This window comes from Balaenoptera physalus, assembly GCF_965194825.1.
Source record: "Balaenoptera physalus genome assembly, chromosome: 3".
Lineage (NCBI taxonomy): Eukaryota > Metazoa > Chordata > Mammalia > Artiodactyla > Balaenopteridae > Balaenoptera > Balaenoptera physalus.
The window spans coordinates 62,969,896-62,987,248 of record NC_138890.1 but is presented as its reverse complement, the minus strand read 5'-3'; the positions used below and the strand labels follow the sequence as shown (position 1 = coordinate 62,987,248).

At 44.4% G+C, this 17,353-nt stretch overlaps 1 protein-coding gene across 1 annotated transcript in view; it reads right to left on the bottom strand.

Moving 5' to 3' along the window:
* SPOCK1 (SPARC (osteonectin), cwcv and kazal like domains proteoglycan 1) overlaps nucleotides 1-17,353 on the bottom strand; it is a 552,150-nt gene that overhangs the window by 279,501 nt on the left and 255,296 nt on the right. The window contains exon 3 of the mRNA XM_082454646.1: nucleotides 6,646-6,691. Coding sequence (XP_082310772.1) covers nucleotides 6,646-6,691 — 46 coding nt within the window. The remainder of the gene's footprint in view (nucleotides 1-6,645; nucleotides 6,692-17,353) is intronic.

Sequence of the window (17,353 nt, the reverse complement as noted above, 5' to 3'; positions counted from 1 at the left end):
AGAAACACGGCTGGAACACAGGAAGAATTCTCTCCTTTCGAGTTTTAGAATTTTCGCCTGAAAACAGTTCAGGGCTTTGGTGAGGATTTGAGCTTGTCAGGATCTTGGTATAATAGATTGGAAGTCAAAGGGCAAGGTTTTTCTTCTTTTATTCTACTCAAGTGAACAGCATAAATGAAAGGGGACCCTGCCTTTCGGAGCTTTATTTTTATCTGGAGATCAATTTCTACGAGTTCATATTCTGCTCTGAAGATCACCAGCATCATCTGAGATTTAGTCACAGCCAGGCCGCTCTGGAGGAAAAATGATTAATCTTCACTCCAGAAGGAAAAGCGTTATCCTTTAAACCAACACCTCCACACTTTACCTAAAACATTCATTTATTCCACATTAAAGGAAGCCACTCGTCTCAGAAAAAGTTCCATGATAAATCCCCTTCAGCCATTTTTCCTAAAATGGTTTGTCCCATCAAGTGGAACTTCTTACCCAAGTACATCAGTGGGTTCTTTCCTGAGCAGACCATGGCTGCAGTATGGAACCTAGATTAATTTGCATTCCATCACTTCGGACATCTTCAGGTAATCAGAATTTTATATTAAAGTGATGCAATGGTTTTATACACAAATTACCTTCTCAACCCTGCAATACAACGACAACAATAAAAACCTTTTACTTGGCAAAAGCATTATGAATAAGCTCCGATTTTCTTTTTCACGAAGGACTGGTTTAGAAGTTTTGAAGCTGCCTGTTAGAATTCACTTTGCTCCTTTTCATCCCCTCCCTCGGTGAATCCCCAAAGCAACACCTTTTATTTTTGTACCACAGTATTGTGGTTCAACCAATTCTCTCTTTCCCCTCCAGGCCCTTTGAATAACCTTCCTCATCAGCCACCCGACTCCAAGGAAAAAGAGGATCTGTGAGACTGCACCCTCAGCGTCTCCCCGAAGGGAATGTTGATCAGCTAAGGCTGGGGGCGCCCTGATCCGCAGTCAACAGACACAGACTGAGTGAGGCCAGGGGGTCGCAAAAACTATCATCCCAACTAAAACTGCCCTGTGTCACTAGGGTAAACAGTTGACATCATATGAGCTTCCCAGTTTCCCAGGCCAATACTTTTCACTTTCCCAACCCCACCAGCACTTGTCCCTGCTCCCCACCCTGTCACCCCCAGTACGGACACACACTCCGTGCTGGTGTGAGAACTTGGACAGATGACTAATGATTTATAATCCCGAGTGTCCCAAGAAAGACCTTCTTTAGTGTGGTCCCTACTATCTAGCGTAGGGGGTTTAAACATCAGCATTCGGTACCTGTTGAATGAATGAATGAATGAGCATTAAGTGCCTGAACCTTTTCAGCCCCAATAATGAGGATGTGGAGGTGCAAAGGCAATGACTCGCCTAGTGTAAGACAGGCCAGCTCTAATTTAGCCCGGGAGCTCCAGAGCATTGCAACTGTGAGCGCCCCCATGAGGGAATACAAGAAGAAAGAAAGAAAACCTGCATGGGAAGGGAGGGAAGCAACATGGAAAGGCAGCTAGACAGGAAGAGGAGGGAGCGAAAAAGATCAATTGCTGGCTAAAACAACACTTAACAGAGTGCCTGCTATCTGCCAGACACATTAACTCATTTAATCCTCTCGGTGCTCTTATTGTTACCATTTCCAGACGGGAAGGCTTAGAATCAGAGAGGTTAAGCAACTTGCCTAGAATCACACAGCTAGTAACTGGCAGAGTCAAGTTCCAAATTTAGAGGATCTGACTACAAACCCTGGGACCCCATACTGCACTCACCAAAGTGTATCCCACAGAAGATACCACTTTTGCTGGGGACATGACAGGTATGGTGTGAAAAAAATAACAGCAAAAGCATGTGGTCAAAGGCAAATTTAGCACATGGTAAGTTAAATGGGCTTCTTCACTAAAAGACTTCTTAGAGCTTTTAAATTGCTAACAAACACTGTGAATCTCCACGAGATGAACAGAGCATATGTGTGTCCCAAACTTATTTGCGCAGGGACTGTTTTCTTGGGGAAGCATCTTGCTGGACCAGATGCCACTTTCAGAAGCATAAAACTCATGTCTGCTCAACACCCACTCTGTGCTCCAGGTTTGCTAGGGGCCAGTGGAGGGAAGGTGCCAAAGGCAAAAGCGGCAGAGGCCACCCAAAACTCTGGAATCACTCCAGAGCCCTCCAGGCTCGGCCAGCCTCCTGCAGAGGTCCACTCTGAGGGCCTCCACTCCTCCTGCCCATATAAGACAGGAAGCCGTTTGCATCTTCCAGTTGCCCTCTTGAACTATACAGCCTGTCCAACTCCCCGCAGGGCATCTGTCTTTGTGGACTTCACAAAGGAAATTTCTCACCTGAGTTAATAATTGTTGCCTTCTATTCTGAACTCCCAGTCTGTCCCTTCTGTGAGGAGATTTGGCGTTAAGTCATTACAATCAAAAAGGATAGACTACTTTATCCAAATCTCCGAGAGAATTCTTAGAAAAGCCTCAAGGTGATAGCTATTATACTCCGCTGACAGAAGCATTAGTGATCCTCTTAAAGATAACACGTTAAAGACGTTTTCAGCCTTGTGGAAGGAGACCTCCAGCGAGGCGCTTTTCTTCTAACTACCTTGAAGTCATTACATGATAAGTGCTTGCTCTATGAAGCCCTGTTGTTCAAAGTTCAGTAACTATCCTTCAGCAGAAAGAGCAATTACAGGGAAGTAACTATTTCTTGAATACTACGTGTGTCCTTACTATTCACACCAATACTTGAGGCAGTCAGGAGCTACAGGGCATTTCAGAGGTCAAGCTACAGAGCTGAATGGTTAAGTCTGACCATCTGTGACCAAAGCCCAGGGATCCAAGACAGTGAATGATGCAATGGAGAAGTTACCTAAGAGTCCGGTAGGAGGGGCAGCATTTAGCAGGTGTGTCTTGGGTTCCGAATCACTGCTGTTGAGCCACTAAACTAGGTCCTCTAAAGTATTGCCTTCAACCTGTCACTCCTCTGCTCAAAAACTTTCTATGGGTCCCCACTGCCAAGAACACAAAGTTTAAACTTCATAGATTGGTATGAAATGCCCTTCACAGCCTGCCTCAAATCCCCCTGTCTGACTACTCTCTACCAGAATCCCCCGTGTATGGCCTTCCTTCCCCTTTTCTCCCCCTGCATTTCAAGCCCACTCCACACCCACCTCTATCATGAAGCCACTTCCACCTCCACCTCAGAACATGCTTGTCATCTGGCCCTCTAACATGCTTTCCAGCAAGTTCCATTTCTATAAACTGAAAGTCATCCCCAACCACAAAACTGCCTGAAGCACGTTGGATTCTTTTTTAGCTCGGGAGGGGAAACGACTTCTCTCTGCAGCTGACAATCTCCACTGGAGTTCGGCAATCCTCCTATTTTCTGGAAGATGAAACGCCCAATCTCTTCTTCCATGCCAGTGGTTTATATTGCGCCAGGCCGCGTCAGCGCTGATATAGTAACCTCCCATTTTTATTGAGCGGCACCCAGTGTAATTGATGACATCTGCTGGAGCCGATATTTTAAGTGAAGGCTATTCTCAGCCCTGCCTGCTCTCCCCCCAGCTCAGGATATAAATAGCCAACAGCAGCTACACCTGAGGTACAAAGTGGGGCTTCTCAGCTAAGGTCCTCAATTATACCCCAGAAGGTCATGAGGTTTTCTGCAAGGATTTATCTCAGCAGATCGAGTTTTCAAGCCTGCAGAGCTAGGAAAAGAGGGAGCAGGGGCAGGACGCTGCTGGATATAGTCGCTAACATTCCTTGGAGAGAAAAATCCCTGTTTGGACTTTTTGGTTAGGCAGATTTAAATAGCATGTTCAAAGGAAGCTATCATTTATATCATATATGTAGATATATCATTTACATATATGAAGTGACAAATGATGCCCACCTTCATGTATAACCTTTCCCAATGTGAATTAGTAAAAATTAAAATGTCCCTTGGTAAAGTTTTAGTATTTGTTTGCAGGCCTTGGGGAAGAGTAAATTTGGCATTTATTTAGGCAACATTTGATGCTTACAGGACTAGAACCTAAATCTTTTTCTGGACTGGAAAGCGTCAGTTCATGGTCGCCATCACCTGCGGTAGCTCCATAAGGAAGATCCTGGTAGGGGTGTTTGCAGAAGGGCTCATTTACCAGGTACACGCAGGGAACGTGTTGCTCTACATCTGAGTGTTCTTCCAACATGAAGGTGTAGCCTTTTGAGAAATTTTTAGAAATTTTGACCATTTTTGATGGAAAATTTCTAAATTACAAATACCTTCATATGTTTTACTGTGGTTTACTGTGATGATTCAGTCACTGTTAAAGTTGTCAGTTCTCCAAAGAAGACAGCAAGATGGCCAACAGGAACATGAAAAGATGCTCGTCATTGCTGATTATTAGAGAAATGCAAATCAAAACTACAATGAGGTACCACCTCACACCAGTCAGAATGGCCATCATCAAAAAGTCTACAAATAACAAATGCTGGAGAGGGTGTGGAGTAAAGGGAACCCTCCTACACTGTTGGTGGGAAGGTAAATTGGTGCACTATGAACAGTATGGAGGTTCCTTAAACAACTAAAAATAGAACTAACATATGGTCCAGCAATCGCACTCCTGGGCATATAATCCAGAAAAGACGAAACTAATTCAAAAAGATACATGCACCCCAATGTTCATAGCAGCACTATTTACAATAGCCAAGACATGGAAGCACCTAAGTGTCCATCAGTGGATGAATGTATAAAGAAGTTGTGGTATATATACACAGTGGAATACTACTCAGCCATAAAAAAGAATGAAACAATGCCATTTGCAGCAACATGGATGGACCTAGAGATTATCATACTGAGTGAAATAAGTCAGACAGAGAAAGACAAATATTATATGATACAACTTATATGTGGAATCTAAAAAATAATACAAATGAACTTATTTACAAAACAGAAACAGACTCGTGGACGTAGAAAACAAACTTATGGTTACCAAAGGGGAAAGGGTGAGGAAGGGATAAATTAGTAGGAGTATGGGATTCACAGATGCACACCACTATATATAAAATAGATAAACAACAAGGATTTACTGTATAGCACAGGGAACTATATTCAATATCTTGTAATAACCTATAATGGAAAAGAACTGGAAAAAATATTTATACCTATGTATAACTTCATCACTTTGCTGTACACCTGAAACTAACACAATATTGTAAATCAACTATATTTCAATTAAAATTTTTTTTAATTTTTTTAAAGTTGCTGAAGTGTGAGGCCCTTGGAGCCCACTGGCATAGGTATAGCCCAGACGGGGCCTCCAAAAGAAAGCCTTCCCTAGCACCTGCCCACAACACACACATGCATGCCCACTAAGCCTCCCACCTATAGTCTCACCTGCACACACCTGCATCATAGCCATTCACACACCTCCCACTGCAATTGTTCACTGAGCTATTTCCCCACTCCCCACTCTGAGCTCCTCCCGGATGGGCACCACAGGTTTTCTGTTTTATCCCCAGGACCTGGCTCGGTGCTTGTTCCAGAGTGCTAGGTCAATAAATGTTTGAGAATGAATGAATGCATGCATGTATGAATGAACAAAGTGTTGCACTACTTGAGGGCATATGCTAAACGTCTATGAGAAAATTTTAATGCCAATTTTGCTTAAAAGAAAACCAGAGTCCGGATGGAGTGACCCATTAAAGTGACAAAGGAGAGAGCAGAAAGGGGCGCCTTCTATCGTGTTACACGTCAATGCTTTCCTTGACTTCTTTGTGTCAAGTTGACCATCGTGACCACATGAAATACTCAATCTACAGAACTGAAGCTGATTCTCAGAAGCGTGAACCTCTGAGACTTGGTAGGTAACGTTTTCCCTCTGAGTTGCAGCATTAATTGCATATACGTACTTGAAGTACAATCTGCCACCATTTCAGCAGCAGGGTCTGCGCCAACAGCAGCCCCACATGGAACAATAGAAACAGGGATGTGATTCACAGCAGGTCCTCGCTGTGTCTTAAATAACTCACAGGAGGACAGAGATTTACAATGGCCTTCAGGAGCCTGGCTTTGTGCTTGCTGGTGTGAGAGGAAAGAGCCCTCTGAAGACCAAGCTAAAACCCAAGCGGTCAGTGAGCTGCCCCTGAAACAAGCTTCTATTTAGAAACATGATGAAGTTATTTAACAAAGGAAATATCAGCGCCCCTGAAAGCCTCCCGGGATTAGCCTATTTCTAGACAGGAAAGTTTCATTTTTGTGGCTCCTGTGAATTGGACAGCGTCTCCAGGCACAGTCTGTTCCATGAATGAAATCACTGGACTCAGCCCAACAGTCCACCGGGTTAGTCTGATAAGCATTTTACTATTTTGTTTCTTTATGTGTTTGTTCTCTAACAAAACCAACCAATGATTATAGTGGTCAATTCAATAAAAACATTTTTTAATCTGTCTTAGACAACCTCAGACAAATAACCAATTTGATAAAAATAATTTCTATCACCCCACTCAATTCAGTCCACAAAAGTCAATAAAATAAGACAGCTAGCTGGCCTTTAAGGGAAGAGTAAATCAGCATTCAAGGAAGGAAAAATGAGACAGCATTTCCCATGGAATATACAGCAAGAAATAGTGCATCCTTTTACCTTGGTCAAAAGGCTTGTTGGGATTCCAGTTTCTGAAATAATCATCCTATATGAGGGGAAAAAAAATAGAAAACAAAGGTCAGATTTCAAGAAGCTTCACACATAAATGCATAAAAAGCTGCCTTTCCCCCCACCTCCCAAAACACAAAGGAAAACACTAAGGGCTTAGAAATCTTTCCAAGGCATTCACGTGCAATCAAAAATATCAATTGACTTTTTAAATTCTTGTCTTTCAAACTGTATGGATTATACACTAGGAAGAGTTAATACATTTCAGCCTAATATGGAAACAGCACTGCTCTTCCTGGTTTGACAGATAAACGGAGACACCTTCTAAGTGCAAGACGTATTTGCTATCAATTATACCGCTAGTGGTGATGCCTAGCTGTTCTCATCTGGGATTAAGCCTCTGTGTTTGTAACCACTGATAATTCAACTGTCAACATTTCTCCTACACGAAGACATGTAATTTTGGCGCACAGTTCCAGTTTTCTAACACTCCCCAAACCAAAAAACAGAGGGCCATTCAAATGTGAGAATTAACCACAGGCATATATTCAGCTTAATACCATGTGTCCCGGGTGTGTAAAGATAAAAACACAAAGGCTGGCCAATCTGGTTCGTTCATAACCATGTCCTTCTTGCATGAAGCTTGCCTCGACTTATGCTCTGAGGCTAGACACTTCACTACTTTGAAATTGCAAGGGTCCAGGTCACTCACTTCTCTATCGTCACATTAACCTCTTCCCCACTTCTAATAACCCTTCCCTTCCAAACCTCCACTGTCCGCTCTTCCTCCTCCCCATAAGTGCTCGCCCACCCCACTGCGGCCGAGCTCAGCTCAACTGTCCGCAACATGCAGAGGCCTCACCCGTGGAAAACACCTCCACACCATTTTTAGGGCATGTGCCCCCATGCAGTTAATTTCCTCCTGCATATACTCAAATGATCTGCTGGATGTGTTTTCGGCTGGTACTCTGCATGCTGCAGTTCCAGAAAGCTGTCCAAAATGAGGCCTCGATGCCTCTTCCAGAAAAGTTCATTTAGATCAAAGTGCACAATTAGTTTCAACTATGGTCCATGCCATCTCCTGCGGCTGTTTATCTCTGACACCATCTCCTGTGAATTTTATTGGCCTCTGTGTCATTCAATTACCTGGCTTTATTAGATCCTGGTTGAGTTCACCTAAGCTCTTAAATAGATTTTAGGAAACTGGATTTAGAGTAAAATCAGAACATTGCTCCTTGGGCAGTGATTCCATTTTCCAGAGCATGAATAAACATGAATGGGTTCCTCCAGATCCTGGGGATTCAGCATTAAATCATTTTTAACTCCGAGGAATTGGCCCACTTTGCTCTGGCTTTAAATTTATGGCATAACTGGTCTTCTCACCCATCTGGTTAGGAAGTCCCTGAGGTCCACACCATGAAATATCACTGAGAAAGTTTAAAAGAATCCCTCTGCCACATCTCTCTCCATTTATTATTTTAAATATAATCCTAGTCTTTTGAATTATGTGGCAGCCAGAGTTAATGATTCTAAGTTAAGTGCTGGATGATTGGTGGGAAATTTACCACTTGATTTCTCAGCTTTGATGGCCAATATACTCAGCACTAAATATAAGCAAGTGACTCAGACATTCTGCTGTTCACAAGGGCAAGAGAAGAGATAACCCAGGATGAACTCACCCTCACCACTGGAGAAAACATAACAAAACCTCTGCCCTTCCAATTGTGGTTCATCAGTGCCCTCTGCACATCCAGAGGATGGCACCACCCAACCGCAATCTAAAATCACGTGAACTATTTTCTACTTGAACATGCTGTTCTAATACATGGAAGTCCTTGGAAGCTTAGGATGTGTGTCTAACAAGGAAGAACTGGAGCCAAAGACAAGTTCCTTTGCTTTAATTTCACATGTCACATTCTCTTTGATATCCAAGTGAGGTTTGAGCCAGTCTCAAGAACTGAATATTCCCTAGTGATTTCAACATACGTTATAACTTGGATGGAACGTGAAGTATTCTTCTGGACCTTGCCACATTTCCGGGCTAACTATAACTGCCATTTTTACATATTTCTTGGGGAAAATCATGGTTTTAAATATAAAACCTCTAAAAGTGGCTATCTGCATGAGAATATTTAAAAACTCATTGCACATGTAATAATACTGCCTAACTGCTGCCCAAATCTGAAGGTACACCTGAGTCAAAGCTCATTATGCAAAATGAGTCCTTCAAACAGCCTCTTGCCCAGCAAGGCCAAGTGGGGAAGGAAAATGATTTCCCTGCATCTGATTGCTTTTGCCCTGCCTTAGGAAAGCGGGTGCCAAAGCAGAACCCAATGAGCTAGCAGCCCGGACAACCTTGGGTGTGACCGCTGTGGCTACAGCTGAGAGGGAGGCACCAGAGCCCACTTGGGGGATGGCCGCTGAGCATGGGGAAGGGGGCCACTTAGCGATCACTGCAGCAGCGAGGTCCAAATGTGAGCGGCCGGAGTTCACGGATCAGCCTTCCACACTGGACCAGCCAGGTCTGCAGACATGGGCAGTCCAAGCAGCTGGGCCTGTGCCAGTCAATCCACTCTGCCTCTGGGGCAATGTCTGGTGGGGGAGCAAACCCGTGTGGAAAAAGCCAAAGCTAGAAGAACGCCCTTCTAGAGCTTCACCTCACCCCTGAGTCCCACTTAACAGTCAGTATGCTCAAGGGACAAAGGATGGCTGGCTGGTCATTTCTCCAGGGCTTAACATCCAGGGGCACCAGCCCAGCTCTTCCTTTATCTTATTTTCTATCTAAAATTTTTAAATATAGCATATATTTTAGGTTATCCTAAAACAGACCCAGGACTTGCTGTGCTGTTGACGCTTCTACCTCCTTTCTCACAGTGACAAATCCCACCGTGGGAAGCAGTGTGCCAGCCCCACACCACCCAGGTGCTGCCCGGTACCTAAGGGCATTATGCTGCATGGACCCCAGAGCCTGGTCCAGAGACCGGAAAAGCACAGGACTTGAAAAGCCCTCACCTCTGATCTTCCTTCTGGCCCAATATAGATGTGGCCTGTTAAAATTCAGACTGTGGTGGAAGGCATGGTGGACATACTAGATCACACTTGCCAGGCGAGGTGTATCTGTCTGTGTTGGCCTCTTAACTGGTAATTTTATCTCTACTGATGAAGCTTTTAAAAATGACTTGCAAGGACCTCAGCAACAGTTAATTCTTAAAACATACACCTAAATAGAAGTTTGCATACCTAGATACAGTCATTTATTAAATTCAATAACTCCTATTAGTGCATTCTACAGGCTGAAGAGTGAAGTATGGCAGTGTTACCATGCATGTATATTTTATGCACTACACTGCACAGGATAATTATATCAGGCCTCTGCTGGACAGGGCAGAGAACAGTCTTCCTCTAAATTCTCACCACACGAGGAAGGGCTTATTCCATTTCATGATACCACTTCGAAAATGAAAATCACCCAACTCTTTAGGGACTGTTAAAACCCGGAAGAACCTATAAATTTAAAAAGACTCTCAAATGTGAGCATATTGAGTTATGTACAAAATCATGAAACATTCCAGGTGAGCATACAGTCATAGTAAAAACACATCAAAAGTCAGCATACCTAAATGTCCATCAACAGTGGAATGGATAAAGAAGATGTAGTACATATATATACAATGGAATATTACTCAGCCATTAAAAAGGAATGAAATTGGGTCATTTGTACAGACGTGGATGGACCTAGAGAATGTCATACAGAGTGAAGTAAGTCAGAAAGAGAAAAGCAAATATTGTATAATAACACATATATGTGGAATCTAGAGAAATGGTATAGATGATCTTATTTGCAAAGCAGAAATAGAGACACAGACGTAGAGAACAAATGTATGGATATCAAGGGGGGAAGGGGTGGGGTGGGAGGAATTGGGAGACTGGGGTTGACACATATACATTATTGATACTATGTATAAAATAGACAACTGATGGGAACATACTGTATAGCACAGGGAACTCTACCTAATGCACTGTGGTGACCTAAATGGGAGGGAAGTCCAAAAGGGAGGGGATATCTGTATGTGTAGGGCTGATTTGCTTTGTTGTGCAGTGGAGGCTAACACAACCTTGTAAAGCAACCAAACTCCAATAAAAATTTTTAAAAAAAAGCATACAGATCACAGTAAGAAAGCGACAAATGATAACGTCTAGAATGACGAAGGGAGTGGTGCTGGTGGTGGAGGGAGAGTCGTGTGAATGATCATGGCCCTAATTATTTTTTTAAATCCTCCACTGCTGATCAAAAGAGGTAAAACCATATTCATTTCACTAAATAAATATTCCACTAAACACAATACTGGATCCTGTGAAATTATTGGCACCCAGTGGCTGGTGCAAAGGAATTTAACTCTGGTTTTTCAACTACTTTAGAGATACCCAGTTTTGATAAACATCCATGGGAAGCGAAATCTTTTAAAAATATATACATATATAACACGTATATATTATATATATAATAGATATTAATAAGGATATATTTATCAGGACATGTTAATAAAATATGTATATATACATACATACCAAAGGACATTCTGATCTATAATGCATCTTCCAAGAAAACTTTTAAGCCTCCCTACCATGAAATGATGCAAAAATATTCCTGCCATAATTTTAGTGATTAAGTCCCCTCATCATGGATGTCATAACGAATTGGAAAGTCTCTGGGTTTAGCCCATTTTGATTGGGAACCTGAATTTTTCTTCCCCTGTCCCACAGCCCCCAAATGGCTGATGCAATTTAGCTCAACTATTCCCCATGGGGTTGCCTTTCCAGAGATGCTTATTTCAGCTCCAAAGAATGTCAAAGCAACTCTGAGGAAGAGATGAAGTGGCACAATCAAATGGAAACCACTTTTGAGATCCAACTGCTTTACTGCCACTTATGAAGATGATGATGTAATTTATATATACCTTACAGCTTTAGCTACTACAGATCAAAGACACTTAGCTCTCACGGAACAGATCATTTCTCCTTCACACATATTTTAGCTAAGTTGTTTGAACACTGAAGTATCATCTGAAGATTACCTGAGGTAATAAAAATTACCAGCCTAGAAAATAAATGGAAGCCTCATTTGTCTCGACCAGGAGTGAGCAGTGGAGACATGTACAGAAGGAAGTAAGGTGAATTGAGGGGAGGCAGCCCCTTGGGGTCATCTGAAGACCCCCTGCAGATAAATACAAAAAGGAGAAGCATTGCCCTGCAGGGCCAGGTGGACTAAAGTCAGGTTTATAGATCCTAGATGGAGGTTAATCCCACTTTATCAAACCCCAAACCTTTACAAAGAGATTAGTTAAGGGGCTATAGGCAAACTGCTCTCCAAAGGACTCAGTGCAAACTAGTTATTTTTCACACTAACTGACTGGGGAGAACAGGAAGGAGGGGTGGCTGGCAGGTGGGAAAAGTATCTCTGAAATGATAATAGAAGTCACTGGAAATGTGAGATTTCCAGATGACATTATGTAAGTGCATCAGCTGTATGATGTGAAATTTTCCTGTAATTTCAATTTGTGTGCAGTGGAAACCCCTACTAATCACGCTGTTGAGAAATACAAAACATTCCATCTATTGGGAAGGAGCTAGCTTCCCAGACACCACCTTACCTCTGAGCTATTTCCAGTCACATCTCTGGGTAAGCAATGTGCTATCGGTCTCCTCTCCATCAGGCCTGTCCTGCCCACCCCCGGTGAAGAGCCCCAGTGACAATCCTTCTGAATGAAGCGATCGACCAACCAGCCCAGCTTGGGCAGTGACTTGAGGTCCCCCACCCACCCCCCATCACTCCACAGACCCCACTCATGCGAACACTGTACACCAGAGACTGGAAGCTGGACCATTAATACATCTTCCATTGGCACATATCACACCCACACACCTGGGCCCAGGCTACTTCTGAACAGGGATGGGTCTTACTCACCTGCACATTCCCCCAGGGCAACACTCAACAGTACACAGTAAGTCCTGGCCGAACTGTATATAATTTAAGTAAGCTGTTCCAGCTTTAACATCTCCGTGTCCCTGTGAAATGCCCATAACTGTTCCTGGTGTGTGTGTAAGGACAAGTGGGTGTAGGTTTATACTGACACTCTAAACCACTTTCTTCCTGAATAGAGTGATTCTTTGATAAACTGGTCTGACATTTGGTATAAAGTCCTGCAGGCCTCAGACAAAATGATTTAGAAAATAACAATGTCAGTTGCTCTGCTCTTTCAATAAATAACCCACCAGTAAAACACAGATAATAACTGACAATCATACTTGTACTATAACTAATGAGAAAAGATAAAGCAGCAAATGGACTGTTTATATGCATTTGATAAATTGCATTCCCTGGATATACCCATGAAAAATAAATGTGTGTGGTCCTGGTTCACTGAACTAAAACAAATATTTACCACTGAGATTTAGGATTTAGAGTGAAATTTACATTTTATTTGGCAACTATTTTGATGCTATGTCTACACACAGTGGAAAAATCAAAAACCTACCTCAACTTCCTGAGTACGAAAGCATTATAAATGAGAAAAAAATAAAAGAATCACATCAAACAATAGGAAGGAATGTAAACATTTTCGATAATTGCATCAAAATTTCAAATTATCATAACATTAGAAAGGTCACAGGTAGACATTTTCCCGACCATCACTCCCTTGAAAAGGTCCCCTTGTTCACTAAGTTCATGAAAAGAACATTAGGTTCTCAGTGGAATAAGTGAAGTGCAGGGAAATCAGAGGGTCCTCTGGTGATCTGTGTCATTACTGTAGAACAAATAGCAACATCATGATTAAACCCAAATACGCAGGCATGATTATTATCTTTGAGAATTTCAAATGATTAATTTCCTATGACACTGGTCCAAAGGGTGAAATTCAATAAAAGTCCCGAGGTGACATCAGAGAGCGAGAATAAAAGACCTTCTGCATTTCTGCAAAGAAATTCTTTTGCCTCGCAGCTCCAAAATAGCTTGAAGGGGTCTAAAACCTGAGAAAGATGTGGATTTACGGTCTTGGGATGTAAAATGAATAGGACTGTCATGGCCCCTCAGGTGATTAAAGGATTATAACTGCTACAAAGTCCCCTTTCTCAGGACTGTCTGCCTGTCCATTTCTGTCCATCCAAGCTGGGGTCAGGGGCAGTGACGGCTGATTTGGGCTTTTCTCAAAGAGAAAAACTGAGTCTGGGGTCCATTCCAGAAAGTGTGCCCTATATCTGGCTTCTTCTTCTGGGAATACAAATGGACCTACGATTCTGCATTTGTACTCTGACCAAGACAAGGGGCGTCTCCCCAGACGCAAAGCCACCCACACCCTTGACCTCATTAGCAAAATGATCAAAACACCTGAGCTAGCCAGGAGCGGGCTTCTGAATGTCAGATGGGAGTGAAGCAGGCAGGACTATGGTGTCAAAGACAGAGGAGACACTATGAACAGGACAGGCTGTGAAGCAGATACAGGTTCACATCCTGCCTTGAACACCCACCAGCCAGCTGGCCTTGCACAAACCCCTCAGCTTCTGAGATGCAGTCTCTTGATCCACAAAGCAAGACCACTGCACCTGCCTTGGAGGATGGGTCACCATGATTCGCGACAATGTGGCAAAGTGACTGGCGTATTACCAGGCACAAAGAAGGACTCAATAAATAAAAATGTACACTTTTGTGTCCATCTCCAGAGGTTCATAATATTGACATGTCTCAAAAACATTGAGAGAAACAGGCTTTATAGAAACAATGACATGCTTAAAATTTCAGTAATGTGACTCTTGCGCATTTGAATCTTACCAAATAGGCCCAAATGAAGGGAGACCAATTGCACTTGGGAACAATAATTATGAAATATTTCAAATGCATGCAATTTTATTAGTCTTATGAATGAAGAGTGACTTAGAAAAAATGCAGTGAAATATGAAAGCATGAGTTGCAGGCACGTCTCTGTTTAAAGGTCAGGCACCCATTCTCTAAGATTCAGTGACCCTGTCTATTAAAAAAAGATAATACTTACACCATAGAGCTGTTCTGTGCAACCAGTGAGGTGTTTTGAACCATTGTTAGCAATTACACATCATATAATTCTAAGTCAATTTAAGTTTCAATTTTGACTCACTATACCCCATTAAGTGGACTGGACCTGCTCTGAACAGGTAAAATTTCCACATAATCATTCATTGACATGTAGAAAACAGAGGAAGGAGCCCTGAAAAGGTCCATCTCACTGACACACCAAGTAAGGCCCTTGCCGTCTTGGAGCATGTAAACCTTTACTTTACAGAAAATACAAACTGTACTTGCCGAAGGCCCAGCCCTGTCCGAGTATCACGAACTCCAAATTAATTAGGTCCCTCTATCTTTCTGAGAATGCCACTCCTACCACCCCCTAGGCCGGCAGGCCTCCATCGACATCCAGATGCTGCCTTTTGGAGTATAAAACACTGGCTATGAACTATCACCACACCCCTTCCTCCCCACCCACCCTGCACGGGAGGTGCCAGCTGCAGGCACTGGAAAGCAGTGGTTCTCATCCCTGACTGACCACTGGGGTCACTGAGGACCCTTCCAGACACTGATGCCTGGACCACCTGGGAGATGCTGATTCAGTGGTCTGGGTCGTGGCCTCCACAATGGGACATTTAAAGTTCCTCAGAGGATTCTAATGAGTAGCCCCCATTGGCTAAAGGAAGCCACACACTGATTCAGTCACAGTGACTGAAAGGCGACCAGGGGACGATCAGTTCCACCACAAACAGCAAACCCGGTGCGGCCCATCAGAGGCCTCCCTTCCCCCAGCTTCCGGAGCTTTCCAGAGTTATGTTCACCTTCCACTGTCAGATCCGGCCTCAACACCTCCCAGGCTCAGTACACGGTACCTCTGGGCTCCCTGCTGGCCAGGCCAGGACCCAGGCTGGACTGGTCCCTCTTCCCTCCCTCTGCCATTCCGGCATCAACCAGGCCCCCTCCCTCTCTGGACCTGTCACACCTCCCACTCTCTGCACCCACAGCCCCTCCCTCAGTCGGGCCCCCCAGCTGCCCCTCGGGTCACCACCACGTGCCCAGCCAGCCTCCACTCCCTGCACCCTGCTCAGGCTGTTCATGCTGCTCCCACGGGGACCCTCTAAAGGGCCGTCTGTCCTCATCGGCCCCCAGTATCAAATACTCGAGTTGCTCCCGACAGCTCCCAGGCAAAGGCCAAGCCCAGTAGCAGCTTACAGGACCCTGCAAGGCGCAGTCCCTGCGGCATCCTCCAGCCCCTCTGCAGCCACACCCCAGCCCACACGCTTCGCTCCAGCCCCACAAGAACCACTTCTTGGTTCTGCGACAGCCATGCTTACTTCGAGCTCTGAAATTCTGCACATGCTGCTCCTTTTGTGCCTGAAATACCCTTCCTCGCCCTCCTCTGATGAACATTCACTGCTCTATCAAATCCCAGTTTAGATTAAACGATGCTCCTTGTGCGCGAACCTCCGCGTCCCCAATCCCTCCACACCAAAGACGCCTCAGCCGTGTGGTCTACACCCCCTGTGCAGCCCCCAGCAGAGCACTGACGCAACCGCTCTGCAGTGGCCCACCACTCTCCCACCGCTCAACCACACAGCCGGCAGTCCCTACGGCCAGGGGCGGGACACCTTCACCTCCACACCTCCAGAGCCCAGCACATGCCCATCTTGCAACAGGTACTCAGTGAGCACCTCCTGTGAAGAAAGAACCATTCAACCTCTGTTGCTTCTTTTACACCAGTATCTTGGGCCGCAACTCCCCAATTAATTCCCCGTTGACTCAGAACTTCAGGCTCCGTGACCTGGAGGTTTCCGAGGAAAGTGAAATGGGCAACTCCCTTAGTGTAACTTAAACTGGGGCAGTCACGGGAACCTGGCACCAGCAGAGATGACAGCAGAAGACCTTGGAGGGATCGACCAAGGAGGACAGGTGGACCCTTGCCTGACAGCCTCGCCCCACGTCTGCTAACACCCCGAGTCACCGCAAGGAACAAACAGACTTCATGACTTGGCTCACCACAGCTGGCAGAAATCTGATGCAAGATTCAGGACCTGCATCAAGTTGAAGTTGAAATGAAAAAGTTGAAATCCAATCGAAAAAATCCAAGTGATATTGATAGCAACGTTAACGTTGATCATATAGGAATAAGAGCAGGTACCATTTTCCGAGCGCTCCACATGCGCCAGGCACTGTCCAAGCCAACTGTGCTTTAGCTCACTGAACTCATATGACGACGGTGTGAGGCAGGCACAGTCAGCACCCCGATGGCATAGCTGGGAAAGCAAGCTTAGAGAGATCGCATTTCCATATAAGGTCACACAGCTAGCGAGACGCAGGAGGATTTGAACTCAGTTTTGCCTGACTCCGAAGATCATGCTCTAACCACTCCACGCTGCGTTAACGGCACCATGTGAAGGGAGGACCAGGCAGGTATGTGAAGACTGGAGGCCCTGGGAGACAACACGGGGCTCGTTCCCTATTGGAGATGGAACACGATGGTTGCAGGAGATGCCAAGGGATGGAGATGAGCACAGAGGCCTGAGGCCTCCCAAGAGGCTCCCTCTACCACTGCACTGACCCTTAGTACATCTGAGCCTCAGCTTTCCCGTCTGTGAAAGGGGGATTCAAACACCTGCCTCATGGTTCTTTGTGAGCTTGGAC